The sequence below is a fragment of the Macrotis lagotis genome, chromosome 1, assembly GCF_037893015.1.
Source record: "Macrotis lagotis isolate mMagLag1 chromosome 1, bilby.v1.9.chrom.fasta, whole genome shotgun sequence".
In the NCBI taxonomy this organism is placed as follows: domain Eukaryota; kingdom Metazoa; phylum Chordata; class Mammalia; order Peramelemorphia; family Peramelidae; genus Macrotis; species Macrotis lagotis.
The window spans coordinates 290,770,713-290,797,270 of NC_133658.1; the positions used below are offsets into that span (position 1 = coordinate 290,770,713).

The following is a 26,558-nucleotide window of genomic DNA, read 5'->3' on the forward strand; positions in this document are numbered from 1 at the left end:
AGAAGAAATGTAGAAAGTTGGGAAACAATTTTCACGGCTAGTGTTTCTGAAATATACAGAGAACTAAGTCAAATTTATAACAATACTAGTCGTTCCCAGTTGAAAAATGGTCAAAAGAGGGGTGGCTAGGTGGCGTAGTGGATAGAGCACCGGCCCTGGAGTCAGGAGTACCTGAGTTCAAATCCAGTCTCAGACACTTAATAATTACCTAGCTGTGTGGCCTTAGGCAAGCCACTTAACCCCATTTGCCTTACAAAAAAACCCTAAAAAAACAATTTTAAAAAAAATTCATGAGCAGCCAGACTTTAGAAAAACCTAGAAAAACTTGTATAAACTGATGTCGAGTGAAGTGAGAAAAATCGGAACATTGTACACATTAATAGATACATTGTGTGATGATCAACTTAAAGATTTATAATGGAAAAGGCCATCCACATCCAGAAAATAAACTATGGAGTCTGAATATAAATCAAAGCATACTATATTCACTTTTTTTGTTGTTGTTTTTGCAAAGCAATGGGGCTAAGTGATTTGTCCAAGGTTACACAGCTAGGTAATAATTAATTAAGTGTCTGAGACTGAATTTAAACTCGGGTCCTCCTGACTCCAGGGCCAGTGTTCTATCCACTGTGCTGCCTAGACACCCCTATTTTCACTTTTTAAAACTTGTTTTATATTTTCTCTTTCTCATGTTTTCCCCTTTTGTTCTGATGTCTCTTTCATAATGTGAAAGATAGAAATATATTAAACATGATTGTAAATGTATAACCCCTATCAGATTACACGTCATGAGGAAGGGGGGAGGGAAAGGAGAAAAGCAGAAAAATGTGGAACTCAAAAACTTACAGAAAGATAAATGTTGAAAACCATATTTGCATGTAATTGGAAAAAATAAAGATAACATTCAAAAGTCTTATAGTTTTCTCATTTTGGTTCATATCTGCAAGCCACTCTATAAAAGGAATCACTAAATTTATCATGAAGGGAGGTAGGGAGTTAGGTGTGACATGGTCAGATTAATTTGACAGTTGTGTGGCAGATGAAATCAAGTAGTGATACTCATGTAGACCATGTTGAAGGCTAGTGCATTAGTCCAGGAGGGAGGTGATGGAGTCCTGGACTAAGGTGGTGACTGTATGAGTGAACAAAAAGGGCTGTATATGAAAGCTGGTACAGAGGTAAAAAATAGCAATATTTGGCAAATGACTGGATATATGGGGGGAAGAGCAGGTAATCAAGGATCACGGTAAAGTTTCAAACCTGGATGACTGGAAGGATAATGGTATCCTGCCCAATAAAAGGGAAATTCAAAAAGGGGTGAGTTTGGGGGTAAAAGACTATTAATTGTTTTGGATATATTGAATTTGAAGTGCTTATGAGACAGTCAGATCAAAATGTCCAACAGGCAGTTGAAGATAAAGAACTGGAAGTCAGGAAATAGACCAAGACTGGACATATAGAATTGAGAGACATCTACCTAGATATGATAATTAAACCCAAAGAAATTGGTAAGATAACTATTTGTACATAATATTGGATTAATCAAACACTTTAATAAGCTTTTAATAAGCCCCCTAATATGTGCCAGATACAATTTAGGCCCTGGGAATACATATTAAAATTATATACAAATTATATACCTAGTAATTTTGTATAGAAGGGATGATTGGAGAGATCCTTAAGTAGCTGGGGAAATCAATCAAAACCCTGTGAAAGAAGAGATATACAAAATCAAGGCAAAATGATTTTCAGGGTAGGAATAGTAGGGAACACTAATAGTCTGGAGAATTGGGAAATGTCTCTTAAAAGAGGTAACCTTTGAGTTGAGACCTGAGGGGAGCCAGGGAGTCCAAGTGCTTGAGCATATATACTTGTATGTGTTCAACATCTTCATCTGGGGCCTGCGAACCCTGGGCCCCAGATGTCCCTCTGATCTGTGGAAATTGGCCAGGTTAGATCTTGCTCAGGATTTGGGGCTTAGCATTTCCCAAGCAGATGGTCAAGTAATACAGGTTAAAGCATCCCATCACAAGCCAGAGAGGCTTTTTCTATGTTAATCCACTTCCCAAAGAAATATGGCTTACTTGTTCAGGTTTCCCTATTCCCATTTTCTAATCCCAGCCTTAATTTTAATTCCTCCAAATTCAGTTGAAAGAAGAAAAGGCAGCCTGGGGGGCAGCTAGGTGGCACAGTGGATAGAGCACTGTCCTTGGGTCAGGAGAATCTGAGTTCTAATGTGACCTCAGGCAATTAATAATTACCTAGCTGTGTGACCTTGGGCAAGTCACTTAACCACATTGCCTTGCAAAAAAATCACGAAAAATAGCCATAAATTTAATTTAGCATTAATTTTTGGGGAGGTGGCACTGTCCCAGACCACAAAATGAAACTAATACTACAAAATGCTTCATTCACTATGAGGAAAAACCAGGGTCCATTGTACGATTGTACCTCTTACCAGCTTCCTGAGCTGAGGCCAAGTGCTAGCAGGTGAGTCAGGAACCAAGGAAATGGTGTAGCCAATTTATAATACCCTTGCAGAAATAAAAGGAAATCAAACAGGGCTTTCCAGAGGAAGGCAATGTCTTCCTCCAAAAAAGGAAAGCATCCGGCTTTTAAATAAGCCACACCAGCAATTCTTTTGCCTGAGCTCTCTCACAGTCAAGTGTAAGATAGGAGAAAGGGGAAAAAAATTCCTGCCCATATCCAGGCTAAATATAGAAAACAGCAGGGTTAGAAGTGCTGTGCAGATGGTGAGCTATTGAACTGTATGGCTGGAAGTATTGTAAGAGTTGGGGAAGGTGAGGGGAGTACATGAAGGAGGATTCCATTTTGCAAAGTCTTCTGACCATAACCCACCCCTGCAGCAGACTTATCCCTTAGCACTCCCTGCCCCCTACCCAGGGACACAGGAATTCCAATAGAGTTCATCATTCCAACAGAGAACTGATTTCCTATGTATATATGTTCAACTTCAATGTCTTCAAGGTCCCTGTGGAGCCATATGCTCTTTATATTCAATTTGTTTGGGGTTATCACTGAATGATGACTACAAATTACAATTTAAAAATTATCTAGGGACAAGTAAATGGTGCAGCAGGTAGAGAGCCCCCTGGAGTCAAAAATATTCATTTTCCTGAGTTCAAATCCAATCTCAGACACTTGCTGTGTGAACCTAATCATTATCCCTGTTTGCCTCAGTTTCTTCATCTGTCAAATGAACTAGAGAAGGAAATGGCAAACCATTCTAGTATCTTTGCCAAGAAAACCCTAAATGAGATCATGGAGAATCAGACACAATTGAAATGTCCAAAGAACAACAAAATTATAAATGCTCTGACCTTTCCATAGACCAGAGGGGTCCCCTAGGACTCCTCAAGGCTATAGTAAAGCAAAATGTTGGAGTTGGAAGAATGCTTAGAGATTATCAAAACCAGCTCCTCATTCTATATGGGAGGAAATCAAGGCCCAGGGAGTGAATATAATTTGCTCATGTGTCATAGGAGTGATAGCAGAGCTAGGGTTAGAACATTGGTCTTTTGGCTTCAATATGTCACGTGGTGTCATCTAGTTCTCCTCTCTACTGGAGAGCTTTCCATTCTGTAAAATAACTAGCAAAAGGATAATGACCCTGCTGGTTCTGACATTTTATGAATAACTCCTTCATTCAGAAGGTGACTAGCTTAAAAATAACATAGTAGTAAGGGAGAGAGGATATGGTTTCTTCCCTCTCTCTAATTCAGTTGATGTAGTCCCAGGAGGCTCAAAATGTAATAATAAGGTATTAATAAAGTGTTAAACTGATTTCCCTGGTTGGGTCAGGTATGGAATAGATTGATTGGCTAAGCAAGCAGATTTTAAATAACTAAGCCATGGAAGAGTTTGAATGCAAGAGTTGGAGACTGACTAGGAGGAAACCCTTAGCCTAAAACAGAAGACAACAAAGATGGGAGGGAATTTTCTCTTCTCTCACCCACTTCCTCCAATGCCAAAAGGCCAGCTCATAGTAGTTCCTGGACCAGAAGATAGCAGAGAGCTCTTTCTAGCAAGTGCAGAGGCAGACCACGCAAAATAGGCCGGGTGATCTGTGGCCGACTCCAGGCTACCAAGACTGTACAGGAGAAGGAGAATTAAAATACAAAATCCTGACAATAAGAATTATTTTGGAAATTGTTAAAAAAAACAAAGGTAACAGGGAAATGTGCTAGAGACTGATAGAATAATTTCAAGATGGGAGAGTAGGAGTAAGGAGAGGAGCTCTTGTGATCACAGCTGAGCAACTTATCTGGCAGACACTAAACACAAGGGAGCTATGTGAGGACTCTATCAAGTGAGCAAGGACTTTCAGGCCCTACAGGAATTGAGTTGCCTTTGCCATGTGTGCTCCATACATATGCTCTAGCACCATTTTATTCTTTTTTTTTTTGCCATTGTTTTTTAGGTTTTGTTTTGGTTTTTTTTGCAAGGCAATGGGGTTAAGTGGCTTGCCCAAGGCCACACAGCTAGGTAATTATTAAGTGTCTGAGACCAGATTTGAACCCAGGTACTCCTGACTCCAGGGCCAGTGCTTTATCCACTGCACCACCTAGCCGCCCCTGCACCATTTTTATTCTTAAAGTTAAGTTTAAGTCTCCTCTTTACTTGTATGCTGTTTCTTTGTGGGAGAATCTACCTCTAACCTTATGGGGACAGAGAAATATTTTATAACTTGTTTTTGCTATGGTGTTTAAATACTTTTTCTTTTTTTTTGTTTTTTGTTTTTGCAAGGCAGATGGGGTTAAGTGGCTTGCCCAAGGCCACATGGCTAGGCAATTATTAAGTGTCTGAGACCGGATTTGAACCCAGGTACTCCTGACTCCAAGGCTGGTGCTTTATCCACTACGCCACCTAGCTGCCCCCTTAAATACTTTTTCTTAAGTTAACTAAGTCTATTGGCTAATTTTTAGTGGGAAGTACATTAGGGTTCATAAGTGGCAAAATTTAGAATCAAAGTAGCAATCACCTTTGTGACCCAACTTGAGAATTTGAGTGGAAATAGGGGGGTATTACAATATTATATTCTGTTGTTCCTGAAAGAATCATAAGATTTGAAGACCAAAGTCCCTAGAGATGATATGGTTCAACATTTTAATTTCACAGGTAAAGAAACAGAGGCCACAAAATCACAGAATAATATAAATTGGTATTCAAACTATTAGGTCTTCAGTTGAAGGTTGGATCAGTTACTTGTCTGGAAATGTGCAAAAGATCCCTGTGCTGGCACAGGTTGCATTTGATGGCTTCTGAAGTCCTTTCTAAATCTGAGATTTTATGAAACCCTGTTCCTCTGAATTCAAATTCAGTGCTCTTTCCACATTACATAACAGCGCAGCAAGTACATCCCTAGTTATATAATGGATATTTTAAAGGGCTTGGAAAATCCTATATATTAAGGATCAGGTGATGGGGACTACCTATGTTGCCATCTTTGGAAGAAAGAAAACAAATATTTGTTAAGTGTCTATCCTGTACTTATCATGTACTAAGCACCATACAAATGTCTCATTTGACCCTCACAATAACACTGGGATGTAGGTGTTATTATTATCCCCATTTTATAGAAATTGAGGCAGAGAGTTTAAGTGACTTTCCTAGGATCTTATAGCTCAGCTAGTAAGCATCTGAGGTCACTTTTGAACTCAGATCATCTTGACTACCCTCTATCCACTGAGTTACCTGGCTCTTGGAAACTGTCTATATAATTTGGGGGAAGTGGAAAGGGTCTTTGTTCTGAAGAAGCACATTTGACACTTTGCAGCTTCTGTATTATCTTCCACTTGAAACACCTTCTTAGATTTTTGCTAGTTTTACATAATCCTTAGATTTAGAAAGATTCTCTTGAGCCCACTTCCCCAGACCTTTAGGTCTAATCTTTTTCTTTTCCTGAATCCTTTCTACAGCCTCCATCATAGCCAGCTCTAAGGTTTCTCTGCTTCTGAAAATTATTCTCTCTAAAGTACTGTTCTCTTTGCCAGTATTAGACAAATTAACCTTACAAAATACCACAAAATGTTCACTGGGTAAAAAAAAAAAACTTAGGAAAACAGGACAATGTAGAAACATCATGTACTAGAAAGGTCAGAATTGGGAATGAGGAAGGCTAGACACAAATCTCAGCTCTGACATGCCCTCCAATCCTGGATAAATTATGAGACTTCAAACCTCAATTTCTCTATTTATAAAGCAGAGATCCTTATATTACCTACTGAAGAGATGTCTGTGTTTGAGACAAATTAATAGGCAGTTCCTTGAGTTCCAGAGCCAATGTCTTCTCATTTGCCCAGCAGTGAGGACACTACTTTGGGACTTCCCCAATTTCTCCAGCATGACCCAGGAAACATAATTAGGATAACCTCATCAGCCTGAAATATTTTAACAGCTCTGGTACTCTACCACTCTTTTGTCCCTCTGACTGGAGAGTGGGACTATGAACACCAAAGCCCTGGGAGGGCAGGGACTATTTTTTTTATCTTTGTATCCTTAGCACTTAGCTATGTCATTCTTCTCATTCTCTTGACTTACTGCTTTATCATTCTTAGAAAGCAATAAACATTTTGTATTACTTCTTCGAGGCATAGTGGCAGGGAACAGGTCTAGTTTTTAAAATTTTTTTTAAATTTTTAATTTTTTTTTTGAACAGGTCCAGTTTTGCTCACAATTGGCCCATCCACATCATATTTTTTTTACCTTTCCCTCTACCCTGATAGGCTACTATTGCTCCTGGAGCAATAGCCTCAATGGAGGCTCCCTTTTAATTCCAGTTGTTTTAAGTTCTGGTCAACCCCTGCTTGCTTCCTCGACAGGAGCAAAAAAAAAAAGCAGAAGGCTGTTGGATTCCAAGTGTTTAGAGCAGTAGAGGAAAGAGTCTTTGGAGACTCATTATATGGAAGCAAAACATTATTAAAAATCAATGTGGCTGTCTTGTGATGAATTTTACAAGATCAAGGAGGAAAAAAAGGCAATCCCAGCAAAAGAAAATCAAAGTCTGAGATGCAAAAGGGGCAGGGGGTCAAATCTAAATTTATATTATGCACAAATATGAGGTTCTCACCTTTCCCTTGACCCCTAATTCTTCTATTCAAACTCAAAGAAGGGGCAGCTTGATGCTTCTTATTTAGTATCTCCAAAAAGACAGAGTTGCAATGGAAAGAACTTGAAGTTGGGAGTCTAAAAAGTTGAGTTCTGGAACATGTTTTACCACTAGTGGGCTGTGTAACCTCAGGAAAGTAATTTCCTCATTCATAAAATATGGGGGATTGTATTAGGATAGCTCAGTTCCTTTTTAATTTCAATCAATTTTGAATGAAGCAGTATTAGACACTTCTTTTGATGAGTAAGCTTTTAAATAGCACTAACCTTTTACATTAGGATTTACCACATGGAGTTAATTTTGGGTAGGATGTATGTCAGTGAAACTTGGGGTCCAGGGACCTATATTAGAATCCTGTCCCTGAACACTCACTGCATAGTTGAGACACTCATTTCAACAAGTACCTACTATGTACAGACACAAAAACAAAAAGAAAACAGTCCAAGAAGCTCCCATTCTATTGGGGTGAAAGAATACCAAGAGAGAAGTGAATTCAAAATGTATACACAACAGGGGAATTAAAGGAAGGCCTCCTCTAGGAAATGGTACTTGAACTGAGCCTTGAAGGAAGCTGGAGGATCTAGGCAGGCAGTCAATAAGCACTATTGCCTACTATGTACCCGGCGATATTTTGTGGTATTTTGTAAGGTTAATTTGTCTAATGCTGGCAAAGAGAACAGTACTTTAGAGAGAATAATTTTCATTTATTAAGTGCCTACTATGAGCTGGACTAAGTTCTGGAGAGTTTACACTGTTAAGGGAGAGACAATATGCAAAAATAGACAAGTTATGTATAAGATAAACAGGAATCAAGAGAAGAAAGGCAATAAAATTAAGAGAGGTTGAGAAAAGCATTATGCAGATGGGATTTTAGCTGGGACTTGAAGGAAACCTGGGAAACCAGGAGGCAGAGATTAGGACAAGCACAGAGGAGGCCAGAGAAAATGCCCAGAGCCAAGAGATGGGAGTATCTTGCTTGTGGAATGGCACCACGACCATTATCACTGGATTGAAGAGCAGATGTGTTAGGGTATAAGGTCTAAGAACTGGAAAGGTTGGGAAGGCAGTGGAGAGGTTAGGTTATGCCAGAGTATTTTGTATTTGATCCTGAGTGTGATAGGGAGCCACTGGAGTTTCCTGAGTAAGAGAGTGACAAGGTTGAACCTGTACTTTAGCAGTCAGCTGAATAGATAGGGACTGGAGTGGGGAGAAAACCTGGCAGATAGACCAATGAACTGATGATTGCAATGATCCAGGCTAAAGGTGACAAAAGCCTGCACCAGTATGATAGCAATGTCAGAGGACAGAAGGGGGAATATTTGAGAAATGTTGCAAACCCTGGCAAAAAAAGATGGATATGAGGAGATGAGTGTAGTGAGAAACTGAGGATGACAAAATGATTGCAAACCTCGAACCTGGAGGACCGGATCATCCTCAAAAGTAATAGGGAAAGACTTAGAGGGATAGATAATTATTCAGTTTTGAACATGTTGAAGTTTAATATGTTTGCTGGACATTTAGTTTGAGATGTAATTAGAGATGCAAGATTGGAAATCAGCAGAGAGATTAGGCTGACAGTAGATATTTGAGTCATTAGAAAAGTGATGATAATTAAATCCAAGAGAGTTGATTAGCTCACCAAATAAAGTAGTATAGAAAGAGAAGATTGCCAGGCAGAGCTCTAAAGGACACCCAAAGTAGGTGGGTTTTATCTGGAGTAGGATCTAGCAAATAAGACATAGAAGTGGTCAGATAGGTAAAAGAATCACGAGAGAGTGGTGTCTGGAAAACCTAGGAAAAAAAAGAGTATCAAGGAAAAAAAGGTGATGGAGAGTATGAAAGGCTGCAGAGAAGTCAAGAGGAATGAAGTTCTAAAAGGTGGGAATGAGAGATAAGAGAATTTGAAGATCAGAATGGACAAAGGTATGAAGATACTGGGTATAGGTACAGCCAATAAATCAGTTTGGCTGGAATATACACTTCATGATGGGGAGAAATATGTAATCAGACTATAAATGGAAGTTTGAGTCAGTTTGTGAAGGACTTCAAATGCCAGAGAAATTTGTATTTTAACTCAGAGGCAACAGGTAGCCCCTAAGGCATAAAGTGGAAGGAGGACATAGTCAAATCTGTACTTAGGAGCATTATTTTGGCAGTTATGTGAATGATTGGCTGAAAGAGGCAAGGGTGAATGCAAGATGATGATACTACAGTGGTCCAGAGATGATGAGGGCCAGAACTGAGGTGACAGGCTTGTGAGTGAAAAGAAGACAATTGCATGAGAAGTTGCAGATGAAGATTCAAGCATTGGTAACTGATTGGCTATGAAGGAGAGGCAAGGATGCCTCCAGCACTGGGAGACTAGGTGGTTAGGAGGAAGTGGCTCCTTGAGAGACAGCTACAATATTCTTTACATTTTGCAAATAAGGAAACTGAGGCTCAGAAAGTTGAAGTGATTTCTTCAGTTACATATTTAATAAATGTCAGTACCAGGATTCACACCTACTCTAGGTCCAGTGTTCTTTCTATAAATCCATACAATGAGTCATATTATAACAGGCTTTTTTATGGGGAGGTATCTTCTATTAGTAGAAAGAACAATGACCTGGAGAATTCCAGTCTTACCACTAATTAACTGTATGAGCTTGGCTCCAGTACTTCTCCAGCTTTATGTTTCTTTATATGTAAAACAGAAATAGTTAATCATCTGTAAAGTAGTAATAATAATCTATCTTACAGATCTCTGATCAGGATAGAATGAGATGAGTAATAGATGAAAAAGTTCATGAAGTAGAAAAAATGAAAACACTTAATATATTAATACACTGTTGGTAGAATTGTGAACTGGTCTAATCATTTTGAAGAGTAAACTGGAACCCCAAAGAGTTATAAAATTGTGTATACTCTTTGACCCAACACTATGTTTCCCAGGTAATTCAGGAAAACTGGGAAAGAACCTACATGATCTAAAATATAATAGCTCTTTGGGGAGCAAAGAACTGGAAATTGAAGGAATGTCCATCAACTGGGAATGGCTAAACAAGTTGTGGTATATGATTGTGATAATATACTCTTGTGCTAAAAGAAATGACAAGTTGGTTGATTTTTTTTGGGGGGGGGGACATGGTAAAAACTTGCATAAGAGGATAAGCATGAACTGTTTGTAAGCACTGTGCCCAGCAGTAGCAGATGCTTCCTCCTTTCCCTACGCTATATGCTCTGTGACCCTCATCTTCCTACCACCTTCTATCCCTGAGATTCTAGGTTCCTATAGGTGAGCTTTTTTGTCTTCTCTTGCCCAGAACCAGTGCACCATCCTCCACTGTTGCCTCCTGTCTACCTTCTTACTGTCTTATTTACTTGTATTTGTATGTCCAGTGCTTAGCAATTTCTGGCACAAAGTAAGGGTTTAGAAAAATCCCTTTCAATAATTTATTTCAAATAGCAGAACTGAAATTTAAACTTAGTTCTTCTCTTATGCTGTCACTTGTTCCTAGTCTTAATCTGCTGAATGAATTTTCTTAGTTGGTTGAAAAAGTCAACTTTATCCTAATGTAAGTTGAATTCTCAGAAATTTTGAATTAATGAGGTTTTACACAAAACACTAACTTCTTACTATCATGTATTCTCCCAAGAAAATCTGAGATAGTCATATAAAATTTATCAGAACATATTTTTAGCCTTCAATGGGCATCAATTGCTAAGTAGCCTGAAGGAATGATTAACTATCAATTTACAAAACTGATCTAAGTTGAAGGGCATTGCAAAGGCAATTCAAGATATGGAAGGCCCAAGGACAATTTAATAAGGGTCCTCAAATGTTTGGAAAGATTGTGATGAAGAATATGACTAATTTTCTCCTCTAATGAGAAAAATAGGCTGAATATCATATTTAGATTAAACATAATTTCTGATATAGGTCCAGATGTAAGGTAGCACCTTTCTATTTTTTACCTGCTTAAGCTTTCTGTATAGTGGTATGTATGGTATCCTCCTATGGAAGAGAAACTTTTATAAATGCTACCCAATTAAATTTCAATGAACAAATAAAACCAAGGAAAATGTTAAGTCACTGAGCAGTTTCTTTGCTTTTACAAAACCCATGTTTGGACAAAGACCTGTTAAAGGTGGATGAGTGGGGTGGCTAGGTGGTGCAGTGGATAGAGCACGGGCCCTGGAGTAAGGAATTACCTAGCTTTATGGCCTTGGGCAAGCCACTTAAACCCCATTAGCCATACAAAAAAAAACCCTAAAAAAATTTTTTTTAAAAAGGTGGGTGAGGGGCAGAAATCATGGTTTGTTCATTTTTGTAGCAACCTCAGTGCCTACTAAAGGACCTCTAATGTAGCATGTTATAGTGGGAAAATGTGGGCTTAAGTTAGGTGACTGGGGTTCAAATTCTAACCTTGACAGGTCCAAGTTTCTGACAACAGCTGCAGAGAAAGCAGCTGGCTGATTTAGTCTGTTTCCCAGCTTAGAACCCTCTAGATCAGTCAATTTATGAAAGGTGCTAGGTAATGAATGGAGGATATGAGATATGGGGAAAAGTAATCATATATACAACTATAGCCAATTGGATTTTAAAATAAAAGTTAATTAGGTTATAGAAATGTGAGGAGGAAGCAATCCTTTATTCTGAAAACAAACAGCATAAATGAAGCCTGGGTGTCCCTTATATGAAAATGACCATTATGATCCACCCTAAAGGACACACAACACCTGGCCACAGTGGAATCCAAGCACCTTTTTCAGATTTCCTGTCATTCAAAATGTGCAGGCTTACTTGTGTTGGGAAATTCTAACACCCACTTAAATGTTCAAAACAATAATGTGGAGGGGCTTGGGCTGAGGCTATTTTTGTCACTTTACAAAGGAATTCATCATGGCTGCAAGGAAGAGTCTGTGGAGGGAAAAGTAACAGTGTTAGAATACTCTGCTAATTGAAAAATCAATCAGAGATAGAGAATAAGTGGCTCAAGAGTAAAGTGATTCAATTTGTTAAAAATGTGATTCATACATCCTTTTCAGGATCATGTTGAGGTATACTTAAGTTCACTTTCCCCATCCATCTCAAGGAAGATGGGGGTTTATGATCTCATTGCCAAGTTTGGGGTAAGTAGAATATAAATTTGTTATGCTTAGGTAGGAAGCAATTATCATAGCAATCAGAAAGGATAGTGGATTGGGAATAAGGGGAACTGGTCTTTTGGTTGCAGAAGTGAATTGTGAGACCTTGCATAGGTCATCATTTTTAGGCTTGGGGGGGGGCTGAAATATCTAATTGCAATGTGAAGTAGCTAAGAACAAAATGCCAGCAGCATTTGGAATCTGAACGGATGAGAAAGCCAAAACTTATTCCAAACCCACATTTTTCCAAGAAGATATGTCATGCCAATTGTTATCTACTACATGGAGACTAGAGTTCTGAATCTTTATGTGGTTGTCTCTAGACAGCAATAAGGGAATAAATCCTGGTGAAAGTGTCATTATTCTCTATCTCTACGTATTTTTTCCAATATGTAGTCAGCCAAATCAAGGATGAGTTCTCAATCATAAATTTTTTGGATATTGCTATGACTGAGCTTGGATTTCTTTAGTAGGTTGCCAGGATTATAAATGGGAACAACTGGAAAGCTTTGGAAGATAGATAGCTTGATCAACTAGAAACAAAAGGGAAAAAAAATTATGTGGGGAAGGAAGAATCCAGGAGATTGAGGTAGGAATCATTTATCAAAAGTTCTTCTAAGATTACAAAGGTACATTTTGTCATGGATTCTTTATTTTACACATTTGCACCAAAGCAAATTACACAAAGTATATCCTGATTTATATTTTCTTTCCTGTACCCATTATATAAACATCCCACAGTGATCTATTAAATAATGTTAGAAAGAAAAATACTGAAAAATCTCTTATTGAACCTTAACTGTAAATGAAGAGCAAAACACTTTTTATTGTCTGCACACACCCAGAAATTTGCTCCTGGATTAAACATCCTACCTATTCTCTTTGGAGGTCATGTACCTGAGCAAATCCAACTTAGGGTATCCATGCAACCTAAAAGCAGCTGAGCCTAGCCACAATATAGTCATGGCAGAAAGCTAATAGCTCTCACTTGCCAGTTTCACTGTTTTCTTAGCCCTTCTCTGGTCTTTTGAGTAGTCAGAATGTTATTACAAAACACTGAGACAGTCCTTGTGATAAGGACTGTTGTGTGCCAAATTAATTTTTTTCTTATCATTTTGACATTTATTGCCTTCCTCAAGGACTCCTTCAAACATTAACTGCCATTTTACAGTCAAAATTCCAAAAGGCCATCAAGCCAACATAGGTGCAACTGCTTTATCAGTCCCAAACTACTTCAACTCTTCCTTTAATTGCATCAAGACTGAACATTAAACATCCCCTTTAAAACATAAATCTAGCTGGGATAGTACAGACACACCATTGCTAAGAAAACCCTGGGAAACTCTGAGAACTTTTAGCATTACTGATCAATAACCATATTTCAAGTGAAAACAAGGATTGGGATCAACTCAAGTGAGATCTTTTAGAAGTATATCCCTCCCTCCAAGAACACCCACTAGGGGGTACCTCAATAAAGAGCAGATCTGTTGAAAAAGAATATTTGGTATATTACAGATTAATGATTTTCTGAAGTTCCATGAGATATCTGACTTGAAGTCTGATAGCTTCTATACAATGTTGATTAGTAATACTGAATCCCTCAAGAGGAAAAAAAATGAAAGGCAGCAGAGCTACAGCCACATTGGACTAAATAAAGTACTCTAAACCATGGGTCCTGGATTAGGCATGGCATTTGGAAGGCCAGGATGGATTTTGACAAAATCTGTGTTTTTGAAACTCAACAAGCTTGGCAGAAGAGGGTAAGACAAATTCCTTTTTTTTTTTTTTTTGTAACTGTGCATGGAATAGGGCCAGCAGCCCTCAAAACCTGTCTATTGACTTAGGATCATTTTCTCAATGAGAATATTTTGTAGATAGAGGAAGATGGCCAGAAAACTTTCATAATTGGGAATATTGAACATCTTCCCTGAGGCCATAATACTAATTTATTTTTGAAAGGAGACAAGGCATATTAATTGAGGAAGTACATCCTATAGAGTAGTAACAAAGAACATTATTAGCACGTACTCTTTCAATGAAGAGTCTTCTAGCTTAGAAAATACATCTTTCACACAGTTGGCACTGAACAAAATGCTGCAATGCACCAAGATCTTTACAATACTCTCCCAGTCTCTGCCAAAGTAGGACAGGGCAATCAATAGAAGGAAGGGGGGAGTAGGGAGAAAAGGTCAGTTAAAAAACAACAGAAGATATTACAACAATCTAATTATCTAGTAACTCCAGAGGAAAAATTCAACAAGATTTCACTTCCAGTCATATGCTAACATAAATGGAAAAGAGAATTTGGGGTTGTATTATGTCTAAGTGTCTTGGTTCACTAGAATAGCTTGATAAGCTGATACCAAATTCATTAAGGTCATGGCCCAAGAAGCAATTCTTAACACCAGAGCAGGTATAAATAATGAATTTCAATTTGTCATTGTTGACTTCCTTAGGGTCTTATTCATCAGGAAAAAGTGAAGGCAACTCAAATTTTAAGCACCATATGACCCAGAAGCAGGACTGAGTACTTAGCCATATTGGTCAGCAAGGATTAAAAGTACATTTCATGTTCATGCTGTCCAGGAAATAATTTTCTAGAAATAAAGGCGCAGTCTAATGAAATGCAAAATGGGATCCTCAATTTCCTGAAATTTCACAGCCTTATCAACAAAATGTAAATTTTTTTGAAAGGGGGAAGGGATGTTACAATCTTTGTGTAGAATTTAGCTCTGAAGGAAGCTAAGGATTCTACCAATGAAGATGAAGAAGTACATCCTAAGCATGAGGGTAGAGGGACTGCCTGTGTAGAATCCTCTTTGGTTACCCTCTGAAAAACTTAAAAGTTAGCTCAAAGGAACACTTAAAAACACAATGGAAAAGGGAATTTAAAATTTGTTGGGCAAATCTATTCCATTTACAGCATCAATCCATCATATATTCATGGTAGAACAAGTTAAAAAGTAATAGCTTTGGTATTGGGAAAGAAAATGAATTTATTTATATAAGATGACATAATCCATATTTTGCATTTTAGAAGGAGAAGAGGCAATTTAAAAGTATTTTATTCCTACCAATGTCCTAGGGCTGACATTTTTGTAATTCACCAGTATAACAAAGCCCATAAGGTCCACTGATAAACATTTCTGGCTAGAACATTTGGTAATGGGAAAACAATTTCTTTGTTCCAATAGTTGTGGATCAATTTGGCTTCTTTTTTTTAAAAAGCTAACACATTTTATCTGCCCATTTTGTGTTTCAGAAGAGTCACTGCTTAGCTACAAAACCACAAAAAGATCTGTGAGTAAGCCTGGAAGCATATATTGAATGTTAATAAATGGTTTTTACCAAAGTGAAACCTGAGACCAAGATCTACAAACTAATTTTACCCAAAAGGCTCTGCCGCTGCTAGCAACGGTAGTAGCAATAATGTTACAGACGATATTAATGCTGCATTGACTGAGTATATATACCCATGAACTCACAAACAGTCTCTCATATTTTTATTTTTAAAATTATGTATAATAAAGAGTCCCCTCCCCTCCCTCCCCAACCCTTCATAGTAGGGTCTATTGTCAAACCTTTAGTTAGGTAACTGCTTGTAGGGGAAATAACACATGTCACTCTGGGTGCTTCAGGTGACCTACCTCATGAGGTGGGATGTGGAAGTAGTGTCTCAGAATTCTTGGAGTCAATCATTTATAATTTTGGTATAGAAAAAGTGTATGGGGGTGGTAGGTTGCAGGAAGAGAACAAAAAGACCAAATTGTCATTTCTATTCTTTCTCTCTGCCACCCAATTTTACTCAATCCTTCAAGACTTTCCTATATGAGGTATACATATAAATATTCAAGCTATCTTCTCTACCTCTTCCCTATGGAAAATCCTTTCACAAAAGATCTGGAGAACACATGGTTAGCAATCAACAATTAACATGATTCTTGTTCTATACTTAGATGGTTCAAAGATCATAGAGATGATACTTTATTCAGGAAGGATCATGCAGAGAAGGATAACTAGTGGAAGTAGATTACTCTTCATCAATTAACTGAAAGATACTTATTTTTCCAAGTTCTTTCATCTACCTTTGAAAGGCATTAATATATATGTTCCCACATGATATGAGAAAGTTAGGGAAAAGAAAAATGTCAGAGGAACATACATATCAGAAATCTTTCAGTTCTCTATACCTAGCCTATTTTATACTTTGTTTATACTTTGCAAACACAATTCTCAATGTTTTTCCAAAATTCAATCATTAACTTCCCAAAGCTCTTGTCTCCATTGTTCAGAAGGAGACAGCCTGCTCCATCTCCATGAACATAACTAGCAGTGAATGGCAAACATAAAAAGGTTCAAGATTCTAATTAACAGGTACATAATAGCAGCTGGAGACAAGCAAACACCCTCTCATGGGTTCACTGATGGCCACCTTTATGGCAACATTACTCTGATTAAGAATTATTTATGAATGCAGCTTCCTTTGAAACTTGCAAGGTATCACCTGGAGTTCCTAAGCATCAGGTTAAAATACAGAAATTATTCTCTATATCACATTTTCAAAAAAATTATCATGAGTTACAATACTTTTATTTTCAAGTGACTACTCATTCACTTATCCCTAAGAGCATTCTTGGAAGGTGATCAGTAGATTTCCTCTAGCCTCAATTAAAAGAAAAATCCACTATTAGAGAGCCCCTAAACAAAAGATTCCAAGGATAGCTCTATTTAATGGCATCAGACTTCTTCATTGAGAGATAATCTCCTTACAGTCATGGACCAGAAAATCTCTTTGTTTAATGTTTAGCATTCAGGAAAAGCTTTAGGTTTACATAGATGGAATTCTCTTCAGTCTCCTTACCCATACAATCCATACCATCCCCACATTTCTCTTTCTCTTCAATAGTATTCAAGAATAAATTTTCACTTGCTTGCAATTATATGGATATTCTCATATGCCTTTCTATTGATATTTCCACAGTATAAACCACATGGTTCGTGACCTGATGAGCCATACCTTTCACCTTCTTGTGTCACAAAAAAAAAAAAAAAGAAATATTGTTCCCAAGAGAAGATAAAAAAGGAATTAGAATTCTATGGGACAGAGAAAACAGTCTAGGAGAAACTTCATAGAAAAATTAATTCAAAAAATTTCAGGCCTATGACTTTCCCTCTTATTCTTGAGGTAAAACAGACAGCTACAGTGCGGCAAGCTCCAAGCAGATCCCCTCTTAATAAGGAAAATCACATTCTCCTTCTTGGACTGCCTCACAGAGGAAGAGGGTAATTCTTCATCTTGAGCATGGCATCACAGTCCTAGGATGGTAAAGAATTTTACTAATACATTATCCTGTTTTGCAAATGAGTTGACTTAAGAGAGTCTGCCAAAGGCCATACTTGGAATCAACAGCAACCCTCAGGACTTCTGGATCTGTGTCTATTTTGCTTTATAAAATAATTTAATTTCATTATCTTCCTTATGTCATTCCCACAACAATTTAACTTTTATCATTTATAAGTTCCTGCCAGAATGACAGAGTAACTGAGTTTTTTCATTTAACTTTTGTTCCTCTTCTCCAATAGCTTTCATGTTCAATGATATGGGTCACAAACATCTCTCTCTGTGTCTCTCTGTCTCTCACTTACACACACACACACACACACACACACACACACACAGACACGAAGAGTCTTTCCACTGGTATAACACTCTAGATCAGAACCAAATACATTTCTGAATACCTAGTCATTAATAAAGAGGGGGAGAAAGATATGTGCATATAAAAGTTTAAAACAAATGGAATCCGGATTTTTCTCCTCCTTTGTGTTCCCTACAGATCATTCCCACCTTGAAGGAAGTTCAAACTTTCTTATGGATAGCAATAGATCCAATTTCCTTAAAGTAGAAAGGAAGAAATTAGGTTTATGCAACATTTTGCTCCCAGTCACATTCTTTTGTTGGATCAATGTTGGGAGGTGTAGGTTGCTCCTGTTCACTGACAGTGCTATTAATAAATTAAAAGTTTTTGAAAGTGCTCTTCTTAAAGTTTGTTCATCATGCTGTGCTCTCCCATTCACCTTGGGGATCCACAGATCCATTTGTCACCTTCTTGACTTTCTTCATATTCTCCATCACTCCTGAAGTTGTTACCCTGAAAAAAGAAGTACGCAGTTGAGAAAATTTCAGGCAATGGCTTCTTTCAATAGTCTCCCCGCTCACCTCCCTACTCTTCTACATACACATTTTGAAAGTCACAAGCTCTTTTATTAGGTGAATGTTCTAGATCCATAACCTTAGCATTATTCTTAAATTCCTCACTTTCCCTTGTTCCACAAAGCCTATCAATGCCGAATCTCATTATTTTTGCCTTCATTATATCTCTCAAATTTGACCCTTTATTAATAAGGGCACACCACTTTCAGAAACCTATATTCTTTTTTTTTTAAGTTTTTTTGCAAGGCAAATGGGGTTAAGTGGCTTGGCCAAGGCCACACAGCTAGGTAATTATCAAGTGTCTGAGACCAGATTTGAACCCAGGTACTCCTGACTCCAGGGCTGGTGCTTTATCCACTGGGCCACCTAGTAGCCCCAGAAACCTATATTATTACAGCAGCCTAAATGGTTTCACTGCTTCAAGTTTCTTCTCACTCCAATCCTTCAAAAATCTTTGTCTTTAAGGATAAATCTGACCTTGTCACTCCTCTGCTCCATAACCTATCAGCTCCCTTTTGCTCTAAAATAAAATATAACCCCTCTGTTTAGCTTTTAAAGCACTTCACAATCTTTTTGGCTTTGCTGGATACTACTCCCATCCCTTACGCTGAGATACAATAAAACAGGCTTTCTCTCTGTTCCTCCATACAGCTCTCCCAACTATCTGCAGGCCTTTGTATTTGTTGAACCAGATTTGTGAAATACATTACCTACTCATTTTTGTTTCATAAGAATTTCTCTTTTCAAGAAGTAGCTTAAGCAACACCTTTTTGTTTTTTCACATTTTTCTAAGCTCTAGAGTTCCTCTTTCCTTTCCTTTGCCCCTTCCCATGCCATCAAGAAATCTAAGTTATACATGTAAAATCATGCTAAACTATTTTCATATTAGTCATGTTGTAAAAGAAGAATCAGAACAAAAGGTAAAAAAAAACATGAAAAAGGAAAAAAACAGTGAAATTAGTATGCTTATGCTTTGGTCTGCATTCAGATTCCATAATTTTATCTCTGGATGCAGATTACATTTTCCATCACAAATCTTTTAGAATTGTCCTTTATCACTGACCTGCTAAGAGGAGCTAAGTCCATCATAGCTGATTATCACACAATGTTCAAACAACACCTTCTACAGGAAGACTTTTCTGATCCCTGTCACTCCTTTCCCTCCCTAATTACCTTGTATTTACCTGCTTTTTATTTATTTGAGCTATTCGCTATTTATTCTATATAGATGTACTTCTTGTCTCCCCCACTGAAATGTAAGCCAGTTTCAGAGTAAGAATGGTTTTATTCTTTTACATTTGTATGCCAGGTGTTTAGCAGAGCACCTACCTTTTGGATGGCACTTATTTAATAAAAAAAGCTTATATACTGATTTAATAAGACGTATTTTATGGGCCTAAATGAAAATGCCACAAATTCTAGAATATTCCAATAAGTCCTTTACTGGACCAGAACAACAGACTTCTTACTGCATGGTTTAAAAAAATATTTTGGCTCTAATACAATGATCCAAGACAACAGTTCTGATATGATTTTTAAAAATGCTATCCATCTTCAAAGAAAAGAACTGATGTGTCCGAATCCAGACTGAAGCATATTTTTTTTTATTTCCTAGAGGGAAATATATAATTTTCCCAATATGACTGCTATGGAAATGGTTTATTTGACTACACATGTTAGCCTATGTTGAATGGATTGTCTTATCAATGGTGGGGAGAAAAAGGGAGAGAATTTGGAATTCAAAGTCTTAAAAATTAATGTTAAAAATTGTTTTATATTTATCTGGGGAAAAATAAAATTCTAAAAAAAAAGAAAGAATTCATGTATTTGTACAGCTATTGTGGAAAGTAATTTGGAACTATGCCAAAAAAAAAATTAAGTCATGCACACTCTATGACCTGGGGATATCTCTCCTGGGTCTATATGGCCAAAGAAATCAAAGAAAGAGAACTTTTCCACTTTGTTCTTTGACTCAGGTACAAAAATATTAATTGTACTTCTTTTTGTAGTAGCAAAGAACTAGAAAGTAAGAGGCATCCATCAATTAAGGAATGGTTGAAAAAACTTTTGATTTATGAATTTAATAGAATACTATTATGCCATGTTAACTTAATGCTATAAGTATTCATAACTTGAAAGTTATAAGAACTCTGATAAATGCAATGGCCAGCTTGATTCCAGAGAACTGATGAAAAAGTATACTATCCACCCCCTGAATCAAAATGCAAAATGAGATGGTTATTTACAGAACAAAGCCAATGAAGGAATTTGTTTTGCTTCATTAAGCATATTTGTTTCAAAGGTATTTTTCCCCCAATGATGGAGGTAGGAAGGAGACAAAAATAAATTTATATTTATTAGAAAATGTTTTAATTTAAAAGAAGCATAGTTGAGGTCCCGTGTAACCCAAATATGACCAAGAAGAACAACAGAATAGGAAAGGTTATCTCCTCCAGCTCCCTGCTGGGGAGATGAACAAATAGAAGTGAGGCTAAAGAAGCAAAGTTAAGAGAGATTTCAACCAGTCCTACTCTATGGTAGTCCACCCTTTCCTAAGAGAGCAAAGTAGAACTCAGCTGAGTTTGAGGCTGAGTGTGGTGGAAATTATAGCTGCTAATCTAAGAAAGAACTAAACTAAGAAAGAATCCAGTAGATCCAACAGAACCATAGGATCTTGGGAAAAACTGGTCCTGAAGTTGACTGATATGCTCAGTGGAAACAATCTGAGAAGCAAGAGCCATCTGGCAATAAAGTAACTGTCTATCAGTGCTGCCTGTGCCTGTGCCTCAATGAATTTGGTGGAGATTGTTCAGAGAAAGAATCGACATCACACCCATGAAGTTTTGGAGATGTAAGTTGTCTTGCCCCATACATATTCTCCACGTCTACTTATTATTGTATTTTTAAGTTTGTACCCACTCATCTTGGCATATACTCTGAGTGTATTTGTGAGAGAGTATTAGTGGATAAAGAGCCTGACCTAGAGTCAGGAAAACTTATCTTCCAGAGTTCAAATATGGTTTCAGACACTTTAGTTGGACAAATCACTTAACCCTGTTAGCCTCAGGATCCTCATCTGTAAAATGAACTGGAGAAGGAAAGAAGGAAAAGATAAACCACTCCTGTAGCTTTGCCTAAATAGAGTCAAGAAGAACTGGAAATAGCTGAAAATGAACAACAAATAACAAATGGGAACAGGCTCTATAACTATAGTTCCTACTATGCCATTAGAGTAAATAAGTATTTTAAAAGAAAAAAAGTTTCTAATACTATGTCAAGATTGGCCTCAATTCTCATTGCTCAAGAAATGGAGTCTCATCTTCTAATCTTAAATTCCTGAACTGTTAACACCTTACAGACTCTGGAATATTTATATTGTCATCCTACTTGGCAATGATGATCCTGGGATCAACCTGTACTTAGAACAATACTTTAAATATGACAGGAAAACCATTTAGCTTGAATAGTATATCCATCCCTCAGGTATAGTGATTCTTAGCAAAAAGAGTACTAAGAATACATGTAGCATGGAAAATCCTTCTAGACCCTGAATCAGACTTACTTCATTTCACCACCTGCCTCAATATAAGTGTGAAACAACTCTTTGTTGTGACAAGTTGCTTCTAATTCAGATTGCCAACTGTGCCAGAAAGGTTTATGTTTATTCCTGATTCCTTACTTCCTTATCTTGAACAGTTGCTGCTGACCTCTATAAATCAAAGTCTGATATAATAGATCAGAATGAAAACTGATTTGACATCAATAAGAACCTTGAATTCAGCAGAGGAGGAAGACCTTTTATATTCTAATAAAATCACATGCAACTGTCTGCTAAAGAAGCTTAGGGTCATAAAATAGAGTTCACCAATCCAGATGGTTAATGCATTTATAATAAAAGAATGTTTTTAGGATTCAATGAAGCAAGGGATGAATGGTGTATCTGAAAAACATGGATGATAAGAAACTCAAAAATATGCTAAAATGGTATGGATTGCATATACCATAATGTATCTGCATCCGTATAGTATATAGTATATATCTGTATAGTAACAGTAAGGTATGTCTATAGTAAAATTAAAAAATTTGATAGGAAGGGAAAGTCAGTCTTTTCCTCTTTTCATCCTTTGCTTCTATATTTCTTTTAGAAATTAAAATGTCAGCAAAAATCTGCTTTTCTCTTTCCATATCCCTATTCCAAAACCTCTGTTGTAAACATATGTAATCAAGCAAAACAAATTCTTGCATTAGCTAAGTCAAATTAAAAAAAAAGTCATATTCTGCACTGTGTCCTACAACTCCATCAGGAGGTGGGGTAACATGTTTCATTGTTAGTCCTTTGGAATTATTGATCAGAGTTCCTAATTATTTCAAATTGTTTTGTCTTTACAATATTGTTGTTGCTATAGCATTCATTCTCCTTGTTATGCTCATTTCACTTTGCATCAATTTGTATAAGTATTCCCAGGTTTTTCTGAAACAATCCCCCTTCATCACTTCTTATATTACAATAGCATTCTATAAATAGCATTTATAAGCTAAAACTTGTTCAGCATTTCCCCAACTGAAGGGGACTCATTTAGTTTTTCAATTCTCCACTGCATTAAGAGCAGCTGTATTTTTGTGTATACTTTGCTAAGTTTGTTTTACTAAGTACTAGTCCCTTTCTTAATCTACTTCTGTTATTCCCTCCTCTTTCTTCCTCTTCTATTTCCCTATTGTATTATCTATGAGTGTGCACACATTCCATGCACCGAAAGTGAGTGAAATCTTCTTTGAATAAGTTTTTGTAGTTTTTTTGTCTCAGCCACACTGTGGGATTCTCCACCTGCCAAGGTAATCAGACCAAGGTTGAGTAAGCAGACAATTTTTAGGGCATCTTTTCTAGCCCCTTCCTCACATCATAAGGTGAGCAGTGCAATCCTTAAAAGGGTTGCTCAGTCACCCGGGGGGTTGCCAAATCTAATGCTGCTTTCAGGGGAGAAATAACCCCATGGCCCTGGGCCGCCTGTGTGCAGTCAGTTGTGACAACAGCTCCCAGCTCCTCTCCTACTTCGTCACATGCCTGTCACCACAGGACTTTGAGGAATGATTATATGAGTGAAGTATGTTGTTGCATGCGTAAATTGGATTTAAGTGAGGAAGAGTTGCATGAAACCAACTACCTCACTCTCCTTCTTCCAAAGTCATCATGATCCAACATGGCAAGACAGAGTCAAGACAAACTGGTGAGGACTCTAGATGCATTGGATGACCTTGGTATCTTCAATGTTTAACCAAGTCCTAAGAGCTCCACAGCACCTACTTCAGCTGGCTTCATGGTCATTGGAATGAAATGTTCTCTGCCCATTCGACAAATGAAAGAAAGACTTCACATGCTTGGGATAGTCACCAATGAGTTTGAGACTCCCTCGGTTACCCTCAACATGGTTTAGTTCACTTTCTGAAACCCTTTATCAGGGTATAACCTCTGTGCATTCTACAGCTTCTTGAAGTCACAGGTGAGAGCTAGGTGGCTCGGGTGGATATCAAAGATAGAAAGTAATCCTGAAGAGGGCTCAGCAGCCCTCATACCAAGGTACAAGTCTTCCTTGAACACACCCTACACTCCAATAGACCTGAAAGACAAATAGCTCTTGTTGCAAGAGAACTTGACAGGTATCATATCTAAATAGCAGGCCTGAATGAAACAAGGCTGGCAAATAAAGGCCAGCTTACTGAAGCTGGAGCTGGATGTTTTTCTGGAGTGGTCACAGTGAAAGGGAATGATGTGAAACTGGGGTAGGTTTTGCAATCAAAATTAATCTAGGGGTGGTTAGGTGGCACAGTGGATAGAGCACTGGCCCTGGAGTCAGGAGGACCTGAGTTCAAATCCGGCCTCAGACACTTAATAATTACCTAGCTGTGTGGCCTTGGGCAAGCCACTTAACCCCACTGCCTTGCAAAAAAAAAAATTAATCTAGCCAACACTCTTGAGTGCCCACCAAAAGGAGTGAATGATAGGCTCATGACAATGAGATTGCCACTTCCAGGAAAAAGCCATGCCACCATCATCAGTGCCTATGTTACCACCATGAAGATCAATGATGAAGTTAAAAGAAAAATTTTATGAAGACCTGGAGAGTCTTATCAATGTACCAAAAGAGGACAGGCTTAAAATCCTGGGTGACTTCAATGCTAGAGTAGGCTCAGATTACCAGACAAGGCAGGGAATCCTTGGGAGGAATGGAGCTGGAGACAGCAATAGCAATGGACACCTTCTGTTGATGCACCTTGTGCATCTCAAGACCTTCTTATCACAAACACTGTCTGGATAGTGGACAATGCTCTCAAGATTTCCCAGTCACATGTGGAATGATACAAGGATGTGTCCTTGCTCCCATACTTTTTAGCATGATATTTTCACCATGTTATCAAACACCTTCAACAAGGATGAACATGGCCTCAAGGTCAGCTCCTGCACTGATATGCAACAAAGTATGGATCATTATCTGCGCCTTATGCTAATTTTAGCCTAACAATTAACACAAGAAAACAGGTGGACCATTATTACCACTACAATTCAATATCATATTAGAAATATTAGCTTCAGCAATAAGAGAAGAAAAAAGAAACTGAAGGAATTATAATTGGGAAGGAAGAGACAAAACTCTCACTCTTTGCAGATGACATGATAGTATACTTAGAGAATCCCAAGAAATCATCCAAAAGACTACTGGAAACAATTAGCAACTTTAGCAAAGTTGCAGGATATAAAATAAACCCTCATGAATACTCAACTTTTTTATATATGACTAACAAGATACAGCAGGAAGAGCTAGAAAGAGAAATCCCATTCAAAGTAACTGCAGACAATATAAAATACCTGGGAGTCTATTTGCCAAGACAGACTCAGAAACTTTTTGAAAATAATTACAAAACACTTCTCACACAAATAAAATCAGATTTAAATAACTGGGCAAACATCAACTGCTCATGGATAGGGGGAGCTAATATAATAAAAATGACAATTCTACCAAAACTAAACTACTTGTTTAGTGCCCTACCAATCAAAATTCCAAAAAATTACTTTAATGAGTTAGAAAAAGTGGTAAAAGGGGTGGCTAGGTGGCACAGTGGATAAAGCACTGGCCCTGGAGTCAGGAGTACCTGGGTTCAAATGCGGTTTCAGACACTTTATAATTACCTAGCTGTGTGGCCTTGGGCAAGCCACTTAACCCCGTTTGCCTTGCAAAAACCTTTAAAAAAAAGTGGTAAGTAAATTCATGTGGAGAAATAAAAAGTCAAGAATCTCCATGGATTCAATGAAAAAAGTGCAAAAGAAGGTGGCTTAGCCCTACCAGATCTAAAATTACATTATAAAACATCAGTCATCACAATTGTCTGGTATTGACTAAGAAATAGAGTGGTGGACCAGTGGAATAGACTAGGTACAATAGCAGGAAATGATTATAGCAATCTGCTGTTTGATAAACCCAAAGAGTCCAGCTATTGGAATAAAAACTCTCTCTTGATAAAAAATGCTGGGAAAATTGGAAGTTAGTATGGAAGAAACTTAGATTAGACCAACACCTCATACCCTATATCAAGATAATATCAAAATGGATACAGGATTTAGATATAAAAACAATATTATAAGCAAACTAGAGGATCAAGGACTAGTTTATCTGCCATATCTATGGAAAGGGGAGCAGTTTATAACTAAGGAAGAGATGGAGAACATCACTAAAAACAAACTAGATGACTTTGATTACATTAAATCAAAAAGCTTTTGCACAGACAAAATCACTGTAACCAAGATCTAAAGAAATGTAGTAAACTGGGAAACAATCTTTACAACTAGTATTTCTGACAAAGGACTCATTTCTAAAATATATAGAGAACTGAGTCAAATTAAAAACAAAAAGTCACTCCCCAAATGACAAATGGTCAAAGGACATGCAAAGGCAATTTACAGATGAGGAAATCAAAGCAATCAATAGTCATATGAAAAATTGCTCTAAATCATTACTTATTAGAGAAATGCAAATTAAAGCATCTCTGAAGTACCACCTCACACCTCTCAAACTGGCCAATATGACCAGAAAGGAC

The 26,558-nt window shown here is 37.5% G+C and overlaps 1 protein-coding gene across 5 annotated transcripts in view; it reads right to left on the minus strand.

The window, feature by feature from the left end:
* The window catches only part of GPR107 (G protein-coupled receptor 107), a 147,378-nt gene that overhangs the window by 19,449 nt on the left and 101,371 nt on the right, over window positions 1–26,558 (minus strand). Inside the window, exons 18-19 of one of the 5 annotated variants that reach the window (XM_074210953.1) lie at window positions 18,335–18,408; window positions 1,685–1,707 (exon numbers count right to left, since the gene is read on the minus strand). In XM_074210953.1, the coding sequence (XP_074067054.1) occupies window positions 1,700–1,707; window positions 18,335–18,408 (82 nt within the window). In that variant the 3' untranslated portion in view covers window positions 1,685–1,699. Of the gene's footprint in view, window positions 1–1,684; window positions 1,708–3,986; window positions 4,112–9,139; window positions 17,573–17,854; window positions 18,409–26,558 lie in introns of those variants that run through there. The other 4 variants (XM_074210949.1, XM_074210952.1, XM_074210951.1 and 1 more) reach the window with 4 other exon arrangements.